Source organism: Ostrea edulis, chromosome 5 (assembly GCF_947568905.1).
Source record: "Ostrea edulis chromosome 5, xbOstEdul1.1, whole genome shotgun sequence".
In the NCBI taxonomy this organism is placed as follows: Eukaryota; Metazoa; Mollusca; class Bivalvia; order Ostreida; family Ostreidae; genus Ostrea; species Ostrea edulis.
The window spans coordinates 8770361-8786775 of record NC_079168.1 but is presented as its reverse complement, the minus strand read 5'-3'; the positions used below and the strand labels follow the sequence as shown (position 1 = coordinate 8786775).

The 16415-nt window shown below is 35.6% G+C and overlaps 1 protein-coding gene across 1 annotated transcript in view; it reads left to right on the top strand.

Moving 5' to 3' along the window:
* Positions 1-16415, top strand: part of LOC125649170 (claspin-like) — a 34309-nt gene that overhangs the window by 12004 nt on the left and 5890 nt on the right. Inside the window, exons 10-26 of the mRNA XM_048876446.2 lie at positions 382-445; positions 536-666; positions 791-884; positions 1487-1604; positions 1805-2527; positions 2684-2781; positions 2964-3214; positions 3746-3878; positions 3966-4213; positions 5636-5793; positions 6006-6124; positions 6414-6627; positions 8857-8989; positions 14270-14358; positions 14541-14584; positions 15081-15210; positions 15929-16050. Of these exons, the coding sequence (XP_048732403.2) occupies positions 382-445; positions 536-666; positions 791-884; positions 1487-1604; positions 1805-2527; positions 2684-2781; positions 2964-3214; positions 3746-3878; positions 3966-4213; positions 5636-5793; positions 6006-6124; positions 6414-6627; positions 8857-8989; positions 14270-14358; positions 14541-14584; positions 15081-15210; positions 15929-16050 (2869 nt within the window). The remainder of the gene's footprint in view (positions 1-381; positions 446-535; positions 667-790; positions 885-1486; positions 1605-1804; positions 2528-2683; positions 2782-2963; positions 3215-3745; positions 3879-3965; positions 4214-5635; positions 5794-6005; positions 6125-6413; positions 6628-8856; positions 8990-14269; positions 14359-14540; positions 14585-15080; positions 15211-15928; positions 16051-16415) is intronic.

The window sequence follows — 16415 nt, the reverse complement described above, 5'->3', positions numbered from 1 at the left end:
ATGTAGCTTGTCTCAGTAGATGGGGAGTGGTTTGTCTCAGTAGATAGTGGGGTGGGGTGGGGTGGGGGGCTTGTCTCAGTAAATGTGGGAGTGGCTTGACTAAGTAGACAGGGGAGTGTGACTTGTCTCAGTAGACGGGGGAGTGGCTTGTCTCAATAGAGGGGGAGGGAGTGGCTTATCTAAGTAGACAGGGGAGTAGCTTGTCACAATCTCCTTATGGAGAAAATAACTTTGGATAAGATTAAATTCTGTCACATATAACAGAGTCTACAAATTCAGAGGGCTGTTAAAACAATCTAGATGTATTCCTATTTTGTTGAAAATCTGAGTAATTATACATTTATTTTTTAAAAAAATTATTATTTTTTTGTTTTTTGTCAGCATCCTCTGTTTGGGAACAGTGATTTGTTTGATGCAGAAGATGATGTGGATGAGAGTTTGCAAGGTGGGTATCCATTGTTCTCATTCTTCACACTTATAATCAAAAGTTAAAATCAGAACTTGTATTGATATAGTACTTTTGATTAAACCACAGGAGAAGACAACCCTTGCAGTAACAAGGCAGATAACTCTGGCAGTGATAGTGACAGTAACTCCAATAGTAGTGAGGACGAAGGATTTAATGAAAATTCTTTGGATCCAAAACTTCTTGCAAAACTAAAGAAGGTATTGGATTGGTATTTACCACTAAGATTCACTTTGAAAAAGAGAGTAAATTTTATCACCTTGAAGTAAGGTGTTCCTCTGTACTGCTCTATATATACCTACCAAGTTTTGTTTATAACAACAGGGTGCTGCAAAGAAGCCTACCAGAGCATCAAAAGCAAAATCACGAAATGATGAAATGTTAGATATTCACAGTGAAACTCAGAGGATTGTCAGAGGTAACACACTACAAGATGAGGATCTGTTAGACATTACCGTGAACGTCAAGAGAATCGTTAGACATAGTAAAACTCGGAAAATTGTTAAATCTGCATTACCTGTAGTCAAAATTGAAATAATATTTTATCAGAGCGTTAAAAACCGTGTGTCCTGCCTATCAAATTACATGCTGAATACAAATGAATTCAAATTGATCAATAAAATGTATTCTGTGATTAAGATAGTATTATTTAATTTTTTAATGCCCGCATAATCTGAGATTCACAAAAACTTTAACCTTGGCCATAACTATTGAATGGATGGTGATCGGGCTTTCATTTTTCACACGTGTATTCCTTGTGACAAGACATTTCTTTTGGTTCCAATTGTTTTGACCTTTGGGTTTGACCTACTTTTGAAAACCTTACCTTAGTTATAACTTTTAAATAAATGGTGATATAGCTTTCATATTTAGTATTCGTTTGTGACAAGCCCTCTCTGTTTTTTGACCTTGTGACTTTGACTTGGGGGTTTGACCTACTTTTGAAAACTTTGGTCGTTATCAACTTTGCTGCCAGTCGGGGGCATCAGTGTTTCACAAATTACATCTTGTTTTACTTAGAGAGTAGAGTGAATTTACCTTACCACCAACCAGAGCCCAAACCCTTGTCTGATTTTTTGGCCAGAGCCTCCAGAAAGCAGGAGTTGTACAGGAGCTTACATAATACCCGAGACATTCAGTAAGTTTGAACTGAATTTCCAACAAGCATACTTGATAATTAACGTGCAAGACAATTTTAATTAGAAATTTTCCAATGAAATTCTGAAGAAATTGAATTGATACTATGGATGTACGTATGTAATGAATTAATAAGAAATGTACTAGTTCATGGTGTAAATGAGTAGTAAATGTATTAGGTTTTTGAAATTTCTTTTACAGTAAAGCCAGAATAATGCAAGAGACATTTGAAAAAGAAAAAGTTAACAGAAAAAGTGAAAGAGAGAAATCTTCTCAAAATAATTCTTCTTTGGAAAAAGTGTCAGAAACTGAAACAAATGAGGAGGGTGCTTGTTCAGAGAAGCTAGAAACTGAAACTAGTGAGAAGCTGGAAAGCAGCACAGGAAATGGAGATACTAAGTCAGAAAATAGTCAAGAAAAGAAACCATTCAATAAAAATCAGTTAGGTGAAAATGACCTTCCTGATTTGGAGGACAGAGAGACAGAGGTTAAGGAAAGGTTAGGCCTAAATGACTCTTCTTCATCAATGGAGAATTTATCTAAATCAGTCAGAGAAGAAGGGAAGGAAGTCAAGTGTGAAAGTGCAATAGAATCTGTTAATGCTTCCTCAAACACTCAGTGTACGGAATCTATAGACATCGCAGAAAAACAGTCAAGTGAACCGGATTCAGAAGTTCATGCTTCAGAGACGGTGACGGATCACACAAAAGCCAAAGACACTAAATTACCTTTCTTGTTGGAACCTGACATGCCACATTTGTCAGCTGTACCGAGGCTGAGTGGGGGTCCTGATGCTGTAATTAGTCTTGATGAGGAGGAAGGAAGGGGGATACCCCAACACCCAGGGGTTAAGCAGCTGATGGGGAGGTTCATGGATCACAGTAAAAAGAGGGCGAAGCATGTCAGCAAGGACGTCGCTATCAAGTAAGGTCAAGACAGGGTTAAGCTTAGATCCTGTGATGATGTAAATCAAAGGAACATGCAGTTTTATCTTCTAAATGCTTAATCTCGCAATTTACAATGTGTGCGTTTTATGTACACATGTATGATGGAGGCTTTTTATTTTTTCTCTCTTTGTAGAATTGTAGAGAAAGACAAAGATGAATTACACTTAAAGACGTTCACCTATCATCCAACACAGGATGAGGAGAATTCTCTTCAGGCATTGGATGTGCCAGGTACATGTTTTGAAAAATTTACATAGAGTTATCTCTCACAGTAACTACACGTAACAATTTTAAAAAATGTGTTATTAGTGGACTTATTGTCATGAAATGCTATGATTGAAAGAATCTTGAAAAACGAATGAAATAGACAAAAGTTAAGAATTAATATTTATACATATATTTACATGTATCAGGTGCAAAGCTAATGGCACTTAAGGAGAAGTTGCAAGAGACAATGAAAGCAAAGCGAGAAGAGTCGAGGAAGCAAAGACAAGATATTTATGACCTTGACAATGAAGAAGGTTACACCGCAGAAGATGAGGATGCGATACTCGATGATGATGCTGAAATGTCAGAACACTCTGATACGGATGTAGAGGATGATGAGTTTGATGAACAGTTTGGTGAAGATGAGGAGATGGAGGATGAGGAAACAAAACAAGAGGTTTGTACAATAGATTTCAATTGCATGGGTTTTTGATGCGGGCCACTTTCTGATACTCTTATGTCTCTTCATCTGTTTGGGAAAGCGTCTGTGCGTGTCAGAGGAAGTGTGTGTAAAGGTCGCTACAAGGAGTGAAATTTCACAGAGAGAAATTAGTATTAAAGGATTTAAAGAGATAAACATTTATTTCATGATGTGAAAGCAGAAAGATGTACAGTGTGTATAGGAAAGAAAATTGATTGCATTTGACTGAATTAATGAGTGGTCTGTTATAACAACTGTGCAATACTGAATTTCCATAATGGTCATATTTGATAACTTAGTGGTTGAGAATTTCCAGATCAGTGGTTAATGATATAACACATACATGTACAGTAAACTCATTCAAGTTATGGACTGCTGTCAAAGTCATGACTTGACTGGAATTGATACACTGTGTAGATTGATTTTTGAAAAAGTACTAGTGATTAATATGAATTTTTTGCAGGTGAAAACAGTTTGATAAACAAAATACATTTCTAATACTTGCAGAGAAATCCTTTTGCTGATGATGAAGCAGAAGAGGAGGAGGAGGATGATGGTGAAGATCTTAGACTTCATCTCTCTGATGATGAAGATGCTGAGGAGGATGTAGAGAAAAATACTGTTGATGAGGAGAAGGGAGGTAAGCATGAGTGACCAGTAGCTTACAACAGTGATGGTGAAGAGGTGATTCATCAAGTATCATGCTATAAATGTTTATGACTTTCAGACTTGGCAATTCCATTAATATCTTCGGCAAAGAAAAAGAAACCAAGAGTCTTACAGATAAGTGACGATGAAGAGAGCCAAGATAACAGTGTAGCGGAACGTCAAAACACCGCAGGGGCGGAAGACGATGGACTCCAGGAGGACACACAGGTGGAGAAGACGGAGGACAGCGGTTTGTTTAAAGAGCCGGACGATGATCTGTTTGTGCCCTTCTCAAAGCACAGCACACAACAGGCGACACAGGCTCAGGTATCCCTGACTTAATCAGTTCTCTTAATTCTGACTTTAGTAAGAGTAAGTCTTACATGCTGGAGAATCAGAGATAGCAATATTTAACACATAAATTGCAATAGAAATTACGTTCTATCTTTAAGTGTTCTGCCTCTTGCAGTAAATCACATCTTATTTACGAGCATGTTATTTGCATGTAATTTGCGGGACTAGCTATTTGCATAAACTGGGTTCTCACGAATAAACTCTTACACATATTAGAAGACTAGGCAATGAATAATGATTCAGGAAATTTATGTCTTATGAATATACATGTATACATTATTGTATCCACGTGAAAAGGTCACATGAAATAAAAGTGATCTAAAGTAAGGGCTATTCCAGAAATAAATACATGGGGGGGTCGGGAGGCACCTTTTGTAAATACCAAGCACCCATAAAAAAAAAATAAAAAATTACCCCATGACCCATCAAATTAATAAACTCATTTTACAATGACCCATCTAATAAAAAAAAAAAACAAACTAACCAGACCCACCACAAAAATATTTTTTAAAATGAAAACGGTACAAATCTCGCGAGGTTTTCGGGACAAACATTTTAGTCAATGACGCGGTAATGCCTGTGCAACATTGTATCACAGTAGTTCTGAAGAAACGATGTCACATCAACAATCAAAGGCATCTATGGCGGGAATGTTGGAAAGATTGGGAGTCCAAACGATGCTATTATCATGAAATGGGTATGGATATGTTTTTCCACGAATCGTTCGTCTTCTAATGGAGCCCGCGCCCGGAGGCCTCTATATCACCATCACACCGACTTATAAATATAACGCATCGGTATCCTCGTATAAATCAACTAAGGTTTGCCTATTTTTATTAGAAAACGGAATACCTATTGGTTTCAAAATATTCCCAAAATCGATGCACTGTAAACTGTAATAATCTACAGAACAGAGTTCGCCGCCATCACGTCCAAAGGGACCCTATTAAACGCGCCTCTAATGTGAAGAGTGCCGTAATGGAAAGTTATGCGCTGCAAAGAGCGACAACTCGAATAGTTCTATGTTACTTTCGATTTCGAAAGCAGCATTTCGAAAGCACGTTTTCAATTTTCCCTCCGACGTTTTGTAACCAACACAACAAGAGCGACAATAAAAATATTCTGAAAACTCAACACCCACGTGGCACAAAATAAAACAATAGAAACTACCCACTACCCATAATAAATATTTTATTAACAATCCCACCACGGACCAATTAAAATATGAAAAAATACGACCACCCACACAAAAAAATATCATTTGCCGCCCGACCCCCCCATTTGATCATTTCTGGAACAGCCCTAACTAAATTTCTGTCATATTTATGCACGTCCAGTTCATTCAGTAAATTATATGGTACACTTTGGTGCAAACTTGTTTACATTGTGATATAGGAGATGAAGAGAAGCAGCAGTCTGATCCCACCGATAGAGGACTCCCAGGATCTGTACGGTTCTACACCAGCAATACTGTCTGGAAACGACAGCCAGCCATCACAGAGCCTCAACTTCTACATCGAAGAGTCGCAGTCCCGAATGTTTGATGCTGATGGGTAACTGCTTTATAGATAAAATCGTACTTTTTGATGGGCGGGGAAAGTTTGTAACAATTGACATGTAACATATATGTGACCTTTTTCCTTTGAACTCTTTGATGTTTAGATATGGGTATTCTGAATGTATACATTTTTAAATGATGATGTAAAAAAAAATCTGACTGCAGATACATCATGTAAAACAGTTAATCTGATGTGTTTTGCTTCAGGTTTTTGCGCACAGGTTCAACAGCCAAAAAACCAAAGAAGTCTTTCATGAGTTTTGACACAGACTCTTCACAGGAAAATTATGATGACTTACTTGGTTTATGTTCAGGGAGATTCCAAGGTTTGTCAATAATTTATTTTTTTTCTTTTTTTGGTGTGTGTGGGTATTTTACTAAATGGAGAAATTTATAGACATTAGATGCATTCCTACACATATTTTGATAGAAGTAAAGAGACAATTATAATGAGTGATGTCAAGAGAACCTAGAGACTGTACATCGTGCAAAAAGTCTCACCGGAAGGTGAACAATTTCACAGGAGAGACAATTGAATTGGTGTATATTTACAAATAAAAGCAAGTAACAAAAACACATGCATGAACTTGACTTTTTTTTTTATTTCCTCCTTAGATTCTGAAAATGAAAATAAGAAAGGATCTTGTAAACAGCAGCTGTTTGGGACACTGGCTAATACCCAAAACAATATGGATGAACTGATGGGACTATGTTCAGGGAAATTCGCCGAGGGGTCAGCTAAAAGTAAAGAACAGCTGTTTGAGACTCAGGCTGATACCCAAAATATGGAAGAACTCATGGGGCTTTGTTCAGGAAAGTTTGACAAAAGGTCAGCAGACTTTAGAGCAAGTTCACATTCCATTACAAATTTTTGATAGAAGTTGGAATGAAATGTTAACTGGATTTGGTTGAAAGGTTTAAAGAGATTTGTTGGTTGAATATTTATCTGTTTGCTGATCTGTCAGTAATTTTTCCCATTTTTGACTTTTTTTAACCTGGCTCAGCTAGACTTTAATTGATGTAGCATTGGTGTGTCCATTTGTGTGTAAGGTGCAATGAGAGCTATAAAACAGACTATCACAGTTTGCATTGAGGAAAAATCCTATTGATTTTCAAGGTCATTGATGAAATATTTCTCAGAATTTCAATTCATACAATGATAATTATGACTGAATTTATGTGCAAATTAACAATACAAAATAATAAATGAACGAGTTAATTAGTGACTTGTCCTTTCCTTTTGACGTGCAACTTTCGATCCTACGAAGGTGATTTAATGAGCTAACTGTGTGTGTATTTTGGCATTTTTTGACATTATTGTACATAAATCTTTTAAGGCATTACATATCATTTTCCAGCTTCAATTTGAAAGTGTCTAAATAGTACATAAGTTTTAACTTTTGACTTCCTTAATTTTGACAACACGTTTTCATGACTTTATCATAAAGTTTGTGTGTACGTCGTTTATTATTTTGCATATTGAAATATTAAGTTAAATAATTGTCAACAGAATATTATATAACATTTCTTAAAACATTGATATTATTGTCAAGAACACTGTAGTATACAGCTCATGCTAATAACTTGTTATAATGGTCACAAACCATAGTCCTTTTAATGCATCAATAAAATGTTTATTATCCATCCATGTATCTATCAAATCTCATTCTGTGATACAAAAAACTTAGAGAGAGAGAGAGAGATTCTACAAGATACTTACTCTGAAAATGCATAACGTGTGAAACATTTAAATGACATCTGAAACTAAATAGGTATTTAGAAGGTGCCCTTTATCAAAATTTTAAATCTCATGATCCCAGGGGTAGGAGTTTTGGTTCCAGGGTGGGGCCAAAATTACCATCGTAGTTATGAAAGACATTGTCTTTAATTTTGCTGATACTATATAAAAACTAAATGCATATTTAGGAAAAGCAAAAGGGGATGTACCAAAATTGTGAATTTCACAACTTCAGGGTTCTGACTCTTAGCCAGGTCCAAAGCAGTCATATAGTGTTAATATAACATGTTTTATGTAAAGTCTTCCATCAGACTAGGAGTACTTTCGGGGGCATTTTTGTGTTAAGAACACATCTTGCTTTATTCTGTTTCTGAATATTAGAATTTAGCTATAAAGATAAGCAGAATAGGAAATTTGTTATAGATTTCATAGCTATCGGGGCAAGTGACACTTACAGTAACTCAGGTGACCGATAAGGTCTGTGGCCCTCTTGTTAAGTTTTACTGTCCCAAAGATTCACTTACTTCAATCTTCAGACCGCTGAGTTTTTCTTAAGACTGAAGTGAGCTTTTCTGATCACTTGTCCAGCTCTCTTAGAAAAATTTATAGTTTACACATTTGATTTCTCTAAAACTACCAGGCCAATTCAACCAAACTTGGTACAGAACATCTTTGGTAAAAGGGGAATTAAAATTGTACTAATGAAGGGCCATGCCACCTTCTAAGTGGAGATGATTAAGAAAAGGCAAAAATAGGGTGGTGTCATTTAAAAATCTTCTAGAGAACCAGTGGGCTATAAAAGATACAACCTTCCAGACATAGTTCAAAACATGGCCCCAGGAGATAGGGTAGGGCCACAATAGGAGATCAAAGTTTTGTATAGGAATACATAGGATATAAAACTTAAAAATCAAATTTTTAAGAACAGCAAAGCCATGATTAGTCCTATTTACATGCAAGCATTTTCAGGAAGTGCTGATTTATGTCATAGACTCGGTATGAACAAATTGTTGCCTATAATTGGGCTCTGTGGAAGCCACAAGTCATAGGCTCAGTATGTACAAATTGTTTCCTATAATTAGGCTCTGTGGAAGCCACAATTAGGATGCTCTTGGAGACTCCATTTACCCGATATTGTCGTAGTCACCATCTAGGGAACGTGCATTACCAATCATCTATTTTGGTAATGTAATATATAAATAAGGTTTGTTGGCAAGGCAACAGGACAAGAAAGCAACCTAAGACGTTTTATGTTAGTTTCATTCTCCGATAAAAAGCTTATATGACCAAACATTGTAACTCATTTCCCTCTCATTTCAGTCAAACTCCAAGAGAGAGATCCCAGAAGACTGGCTTAAAGAGGAAATCTCCATTAGATGAAGAGGAAGAGAACAGCGACGACTCCTTCAGACTTGTCAGTGACCACGAGGAGGAAGATGTAAACAACGAGAAGGTAGATAATAGGTGTCTTGTTGTTAAATACAGTAAAACAGGGATACAATCGATGAATACTGTAGACGTGTTGAATTTCCTTTGGGGTTGAATTTAATTATTTTCGTGGCTAGGAAAAAACAATGAAATTAAATCCAGCACGAATTTCTAATTTAGGAAAATATTTATTTTGATGTATGTTTCAATTATTCGTCGTCTGTTTATAGATCACATATTTCACCAATACCTTGATCATTGTGTCTCTTATGAGTAGAAGTACCTGCACTTTGTTGTGTAAATATATAGTTCATCAACTCATTGCAAAACACACAGGTGCAAATATAAAAGTTCATAATGATTAAGAGTGATTACTATCAAAACAGTACAGCTCATCTTAAGATGATAAGTGTTGATATGAACACAGCAAAGTGCAGGTAGATCTACTGATTTCAGCGAACTGCTCATGTAGAGGGCCTGTCAGATATGCCACTGAGACAAAACCAAATGTATGTCTCATTTAATGTCATTTTTAAGACAGCCTTAGATCCACCAGTACTATCCACGTCCTCCTCGGGATGATTCGACGACTAGGCCGCATACCACACCACAAATATGTTTTTTTGCAATAGATTTCAATTTACTGTTAACTGTACGGTCACTTGGATGATGTTCTTCTGTTCGGGGGGGAGGGGGGGAATATTATCTGAATTATCTGAATATGCTTATTCTGTAGCAGGTCAATCTTGTCTTGATGTGCCCCATGAACCTCCAACAGGGCGAGGACACGAACCTAGTTTCTATCATTACATCCGATTTCTTGGGAAATTTTATTGATAAACAGAATACAGTATAAACGCTTGCAACATTCTAATGGGTTGGGTACAACAATTTCATGACCCAAGCTTTCACAGATCACTGAGCAATGTTTGTGCATATAATAATGACACGCTTCATCGAACAGATGGTATGGCATGGGTATCATAACGGTATTTAAGAAAGTTTGGATTACAGATAAGTGACAGTGATATTGTTTATACCTTGTATGCATAATGTGTAATATTTAAGTGATCATGGACAACGGAAATTAATCCAAACGAAATCGTGTTCACGACAAAAACATCATAATTTTTTCCCAATGAAATTAAATACATTTACAGTATAATGGATACACACTCATTTCATTCAATACAGTAAAACACGGATTCAATGGATGAATGTGCTTATAATGAATACACAGTTACAATGGAATAATGATTTATCATAACGATTAAAGTTTGTTATCTCCAAGTCAATTGAACTAGTGGGGAAAAAAACCTGAGATGTACTGTTCTTTGAGATTTCTGAGGTGAGCCTTGAAGTCCCAAGTATTAATAAATGCAAAAAGTGTAAAAATGCAGTATATGCCTTTCATTAGCTGGTGTATTGCTTATACAGGTATCTGTGAAAAGTATAGGTATTCAATTTCTTGTATGTGTATGAAATAAACACATGCATCTCTATTTCTAAATTTAATATATATAATGTACATCTGTGATTTTCCCCATAATCACAATAAATTGTAAAATTAATTAAGACCAGGAAATAGTCAGATGGAGGTATATAAATAATCTTTACAAAGACACAAGCAACAAAGTTTGTTTTAAACTTTATTTGAAATAAACATGTAACAATGCAATAAACATATAGAATTTATTTACATGTATTACTGAATAAGCAATATGTGAAAATTGAATCTGAAATAAAGTAATTTTTGGCTTTGTGAACCTGCTTTGTATGCCAGCTATCTTCACTGCATTTTACCGCCAGGTACTGGCTGGTAGACAGCACATTTGGAGGAACATTATACTTTGTGATTGCAGTTTTAGACAGGTTACTCTTGTTTATGTGATTGCTTTGTGTCAGGAGAGTAGATTTTTCATTTATTGGCACCACCAAATATTAAACTAAAAATTCCCTGAAGACACAGACCAATTCCCTGAAGACACAGACCATTTCCAACATTAGATAGTTGATCTGGATTGTCCTCTGACAAAGTCTTTACTGCCAAGAGAAATCCTGTTTCCCTTTCTAAATGCATAATGAAATTTGATTCTTTATTTTCATAATTGGAATTTTACTTTGATTTGCTCTGTGTTTCCCTTGATACAGGGTTAATTAGGAAGCACTGTGCATATTTAAATCATCGTCAATTGTTATTAATTCATTAACAAATCGATGAGAAAATTCACCCTTTGATTGATATAATGCCCATGCTGTCAATCAGTGAAGGGTCTCAGTGTGCTTAGAATTAATTAACAAACTTGTTTTGTTGACCTGATGGGGTAGATGATATAGCAGTTAATAAGCTGGGTCTACAAGGTGTGATATTATATACCAGTTAATAAGCTGGGTCTACAAGGTGTGAAATTTTGACAACTTTTGAGATACGTTAGGTAGTCGGTGCATGACATAAAACCATTTGACAACAGGTTTAGCAGATCTGATAATTGGTCTGACTTTGACATATCCAAGGTAAAATGTATCGCTCAGAACTGGAAAAATACTTCAACATAACCAGGAGTACTCTAGATGAATGTGTTTGACTTATCGGGGTTTATTTTTATCATTTGAGTCATTCCTAGCAACAACAAAAAAGACCCTTATCTTATTTAACAATGCTTTTTACTTCATAATGAAAACAACACGTCATTTTTTGTATACTTAGATAGACGTCATGATTATACCAATCACCAGTTAGTGGTCATCTTTGATTGGCTGTTTATATCTTAACGACAATCAATATTGCTCTAATATTTTGAGAAATTCTTCTCAATAGTTCATACTTTAGCACTGAATTGCTTGAGGGTCCTTTTTGCTCGAAACAGCTCATTTATGTTGTAAATATGATTTGGACCACATGCTTCCTTCAAGATTTCCAGGTTTTTGACATATCTGAGTCGGAGATGCCAACAGACAATGTTCATAGTGAAACATTGGACTTCATATTGAAATCAAGGGGTCAAAATGGTCCCTTGAGGTTCATTATAATATTTCTTCAGTAAATGAAATTCTCGTATGTCAATGGAAATAAGTTCAAAATATCGCTTGCCAGAATTAATTTGTTCAAGAAATCCACAAATATGTAAAGTAGATAAACATGTATTCCATGGAATATTTATCTTCGCTTCCTGAGGAAAGATTCAACCTAATTATCTCTAATGATCTGTCAAATTAAAAATAAATCCAGAGCCACTTCTTACAAGCTGTGTTTTATTATGTATATGCCTCATTATTGATGAATTCCATGTGAAGTAAATTAGATTTAGTGTAAGGTATTATTTTTTCTTGGGAAGCTAGATTACTTTGTCCTGCGTTATATGTCCATCTGTCTTTCACACTATAGAACTTAGTAACTGTAAGTGGATGTTGATGTCTTGTCCTGAGAGTCTTTTAATTTATAATCTGTTCATCTGTTACATCCTATGACTTTGTAATTGAGGGCAATAGGACAGTGATATTAATTATGTGTACCATACTGCTTTTGTGGAAGTCATTTAAGGTATTCAGTGTATAACAACCATATTTCATATCTTAGTTAATGGATGGTGGGATTTTTTTTATAGTCGCCATCATGTCTGTCCCTCAGAGCAAGCCTTTCATCAGAAATTTATATAATTGAACAGAAATGTTCCTTGAGACCAAGGTCTTTCAAGGTCATTTTGGAAACGTCAAGGTCACTCAGAGCATTTAACAGTTTCTTATTTCATTTTTGACATAAAAGTCCCCATCTCCTAAACCTTTCATCAGAAATTGATCGTATTTGATCACAAACATTCCTTGAGACTGGGACTTTTGGACCAAGGTCATTCTGTAAAAGTCAACATTACTCAACATATATCTTATTTATAAAAAAGAAACCTTCATTTCAACACCATTTCAACAGTTCATCATTGCATGAGTCATTCGTCATATGAAGTAGTTCATTGGTTAGATGCATCCATCAGTTTTACTGATATTCTTGTTGTAATCATAGTATCATTTTGAATTTTCTAAAAAAAATTATTGCTGCTTGATTTATTTCACCTAGAATTTTACATTGAAGTGTATGGGAAGAGCATGTTTTACTGAAATATTTTTGAAAGAAATTATATTTTCATACAAATCTCTTAGTAAAAAGTCACATACATTTTCTCTTATATGAAATAAAATTAATCATTTACCACACCCATTTTTAGAAAATCAGATTTTTTTCTTCATATTTTTATAAAGGGCAGATAACTCTTCAGAAAAGACTCAATTGCATAAAAGTCAGCTTCTAATGTGAATTTCATCTACTTCACTTTCATCCTTATTTAATAATAGATATTTATTACAGGATTAAGCATTCATTTTGAAGAATTTATTGATGTGTAAACTCTGGACATTTTACTCACAAACTGAATAAAAGTGCGAAGGGTGTTATTGTTATTGTTGTAGGGTGTGTTCAGTGATGATGAGATAAATGAGGATGATGATAGATGTGTTATTGTTCGGGGGGTATATAGGAATCACTCTCTGTCTGTCTGTCCGTGCAGATTCGTGTCCGGGCCATAACTTCTTTGTTCTTTGACATAAGCATACCATATTTGGCACAAAGGTGGATCACCATGAGACGATGTGTCGAGTACCTTCATGACCTCTATATGACCTTGACCTTTGACCTCGAGGTCAAAATTAAAGTTTTTTTTAACAATGGATTTGTGTCTGGGCCATAACTTCTTTGTTCTTTGACATAGGCATACCATATTTGACACATGAGTGTATCACCATGAGACGATGTCTCGGGTACCTTCATGACCTCCATATGACCTTGACCTCAAGGTCAAAATTAAAGGTTTTTACAATGGATTCGTGTCAGGGCCATGACTTCTTTGTTCTTTGACATAGGCATACCGTATTTGACACATGAGTGTATCACCATGAGACGATGTCTCGGGTACCTTCATGACCTCTATATGACCTTGAACTTTGACCTCAAGGTCAAATTGATTATAGGGTTTGACAGTCATACCAGAAGACATGGGTGTATCACCATGAGACTATGTGTCATGTACATTCATGACCTCTTTATGACCTTGACCTTTGATCTCAAGGTCAAATTTATAGGTTTATACCATGTATTTGTGTTCGGACTATATCTTTCATTTTCTTCTACAAAGGCATACCATATTTTCACACTTAGGAAAGAGGTAATTTATACCTATTAACAACACCCTTTGGGAGATGGGGGGGGGGGGGGGGTAGTCTTAGTGAGCATTGCTCACAGAATATCTTGTTGTTGTAGGGTGTGTTCAGTGATGATGAGAGATCGAGGGACAGTGAAGGAACTCGACCGGAGAAGTTTACAGGGTTTACTGTTGCCGACAAACACGGGTTTGTAACTAATTTGAACATGCATCATTTTGTTCATGAAAGGATGAGACTTAATTTAAATTGTTTAAATTGGTCAGTGAAGGCCAAGAAATGTATCTTTGCAATCCAATTTTTGTGATTATGTATTTACATCTCTTTTAACAGGAACATTTCTTAAATTATGTAATTACATCCATTAACAGGAAAATTCGAAGAGAATTTGTTGAAGCAGAAGCTGAATTGTCAGGTCAGTTTAAAAAAAAAGTTATTTTGTGATTCTGTATGAAATTTTAGATGCTTGTAGATTTGTATGGAATTGTTGCCTGTTAAACAGGAGGCCCATGGTTTTAGAAACACTTACCTGAGGAAATTTTCATAATTGGTATACAAGTTTATGTGCAATGATAAGTTTTTAAAAAGTTACACAAATGTCAAGGTCAAGTTGAAAAGTCAGTCAAATGTCAAGGTTGAAAAGTTTGAATCAATGACAAGTTTTCAAGTGGGTATTTCAGAAAGATGCAAAATTTATGATTTTTAAAAAAAATTATGATAGGAAATTGGGAGAAATTATTTTTTTTCTCTCACAAGGATGTTGAAATTATGATAAGTTTTGATTGTGAAGTTCACAATGGGGAAAAGGGGGGTGGGGTTCTTCCTCCCTCTTGGGGTTTGGAAATCCCTGGGCAGCAATTCCAAACCAGTAATAGAATGAATACTGACCTAGAGCTTTTAATCTATTTCAGGAAGTGAATACGATAGTGATGAGAATTTGGATGTGGCAGAAGAGGATGATGTTTTGGAAATGGAAGAGGGAGACAAAGATCAAGTAGGCACGGAAGAGGAGCTGAGGAACCAAGTCGGCAGGGCTCACCTGTAAGTACGAGTCAACAGGGCTTGCCTTTAAGTACAAGTCAACAGGGCTCGCCTGTAAGTACGAGTCAACAGGGCTTGCCTGTAAGTATGAGTCAACAGGGCTCACCTGTAAGTACAAGTCAACAGGGCTCACCTGTAAGTACAAGTCAGCATGTAAGTACAAGTCAGCAGGGCTCGCCTGTAAGTACAAGTCAAAAGGGCTCACCTGTAAGTACAAGTCAAAAGGACTCAACTGTATATATATAGTACAAGTCAAATGGACTCATCTGTAAGTAATAATGTAACAATTCATCAGGGTTCATCTACAGTAAAACAAATCCAAACTTTTTATATAAGTTGTGTTGGGTATTTGATTGCACTCAGCTAAAGAATTGTTTTAATTATGATTAGTATATATGTATTCATGAAATGTAAACAGTGTTTGCCTGTATTAATTGTACTAGTAGGGAATTTGCTTAAAGTACATGGAATACTTCATTCCATCCTAAACACAGATGATTCTGAAAAGTATACAACAGCATGTTTTCATTTTGACATTGTTCAAGTAACATAACTTAACTGCAAGAGAAAGCATTTTATTGACCTCAGTAACACTTTGCTGTTTCTTATTCAAGATCAATATATTCTGCTTACTAATGACATAAAACTTGAGAGAATATAATATATCAAAATTTTAAATGTTTTAAAATGGTATTATGAATCATTGTTTTATTTATAGAAAACAAGTTATAGATGAAGACAAAAGAGAGCTGATGAGATTCCAAGAGATGTATTTACCTGACGGTGACCTCCACAGTGAAGGTCAAGGTCGCACCAGGAGGTTTAAGTGGAGTAACATGGGTATGTAATACATCAATAAATATATCGTGCGCTTCATGCTTCATTTATAAATCAATTGTACATTTATAAATCTATTGTGCGCTTCATGCTTCATTTATAAATCTATCGTGCTCTTCATGCTTCATTTATAAATCTATTGTATTCTTGAATCTTCATTTATAAATCTATCGTGCGCTTCATGCTTCATTTATAAATCTATCGTGCGCTTCATGCTTCATTTACATTTTTTAAAAGTGATGCGTTCAGTTCTCTACAAAGCTAGTAGATGACCCCTAGTATCCAGAGCTGTCCTAATGGATACACACACACACACACACACACGTAGACATGCACACATAGACAGATGTACACACATAGACAGAAAT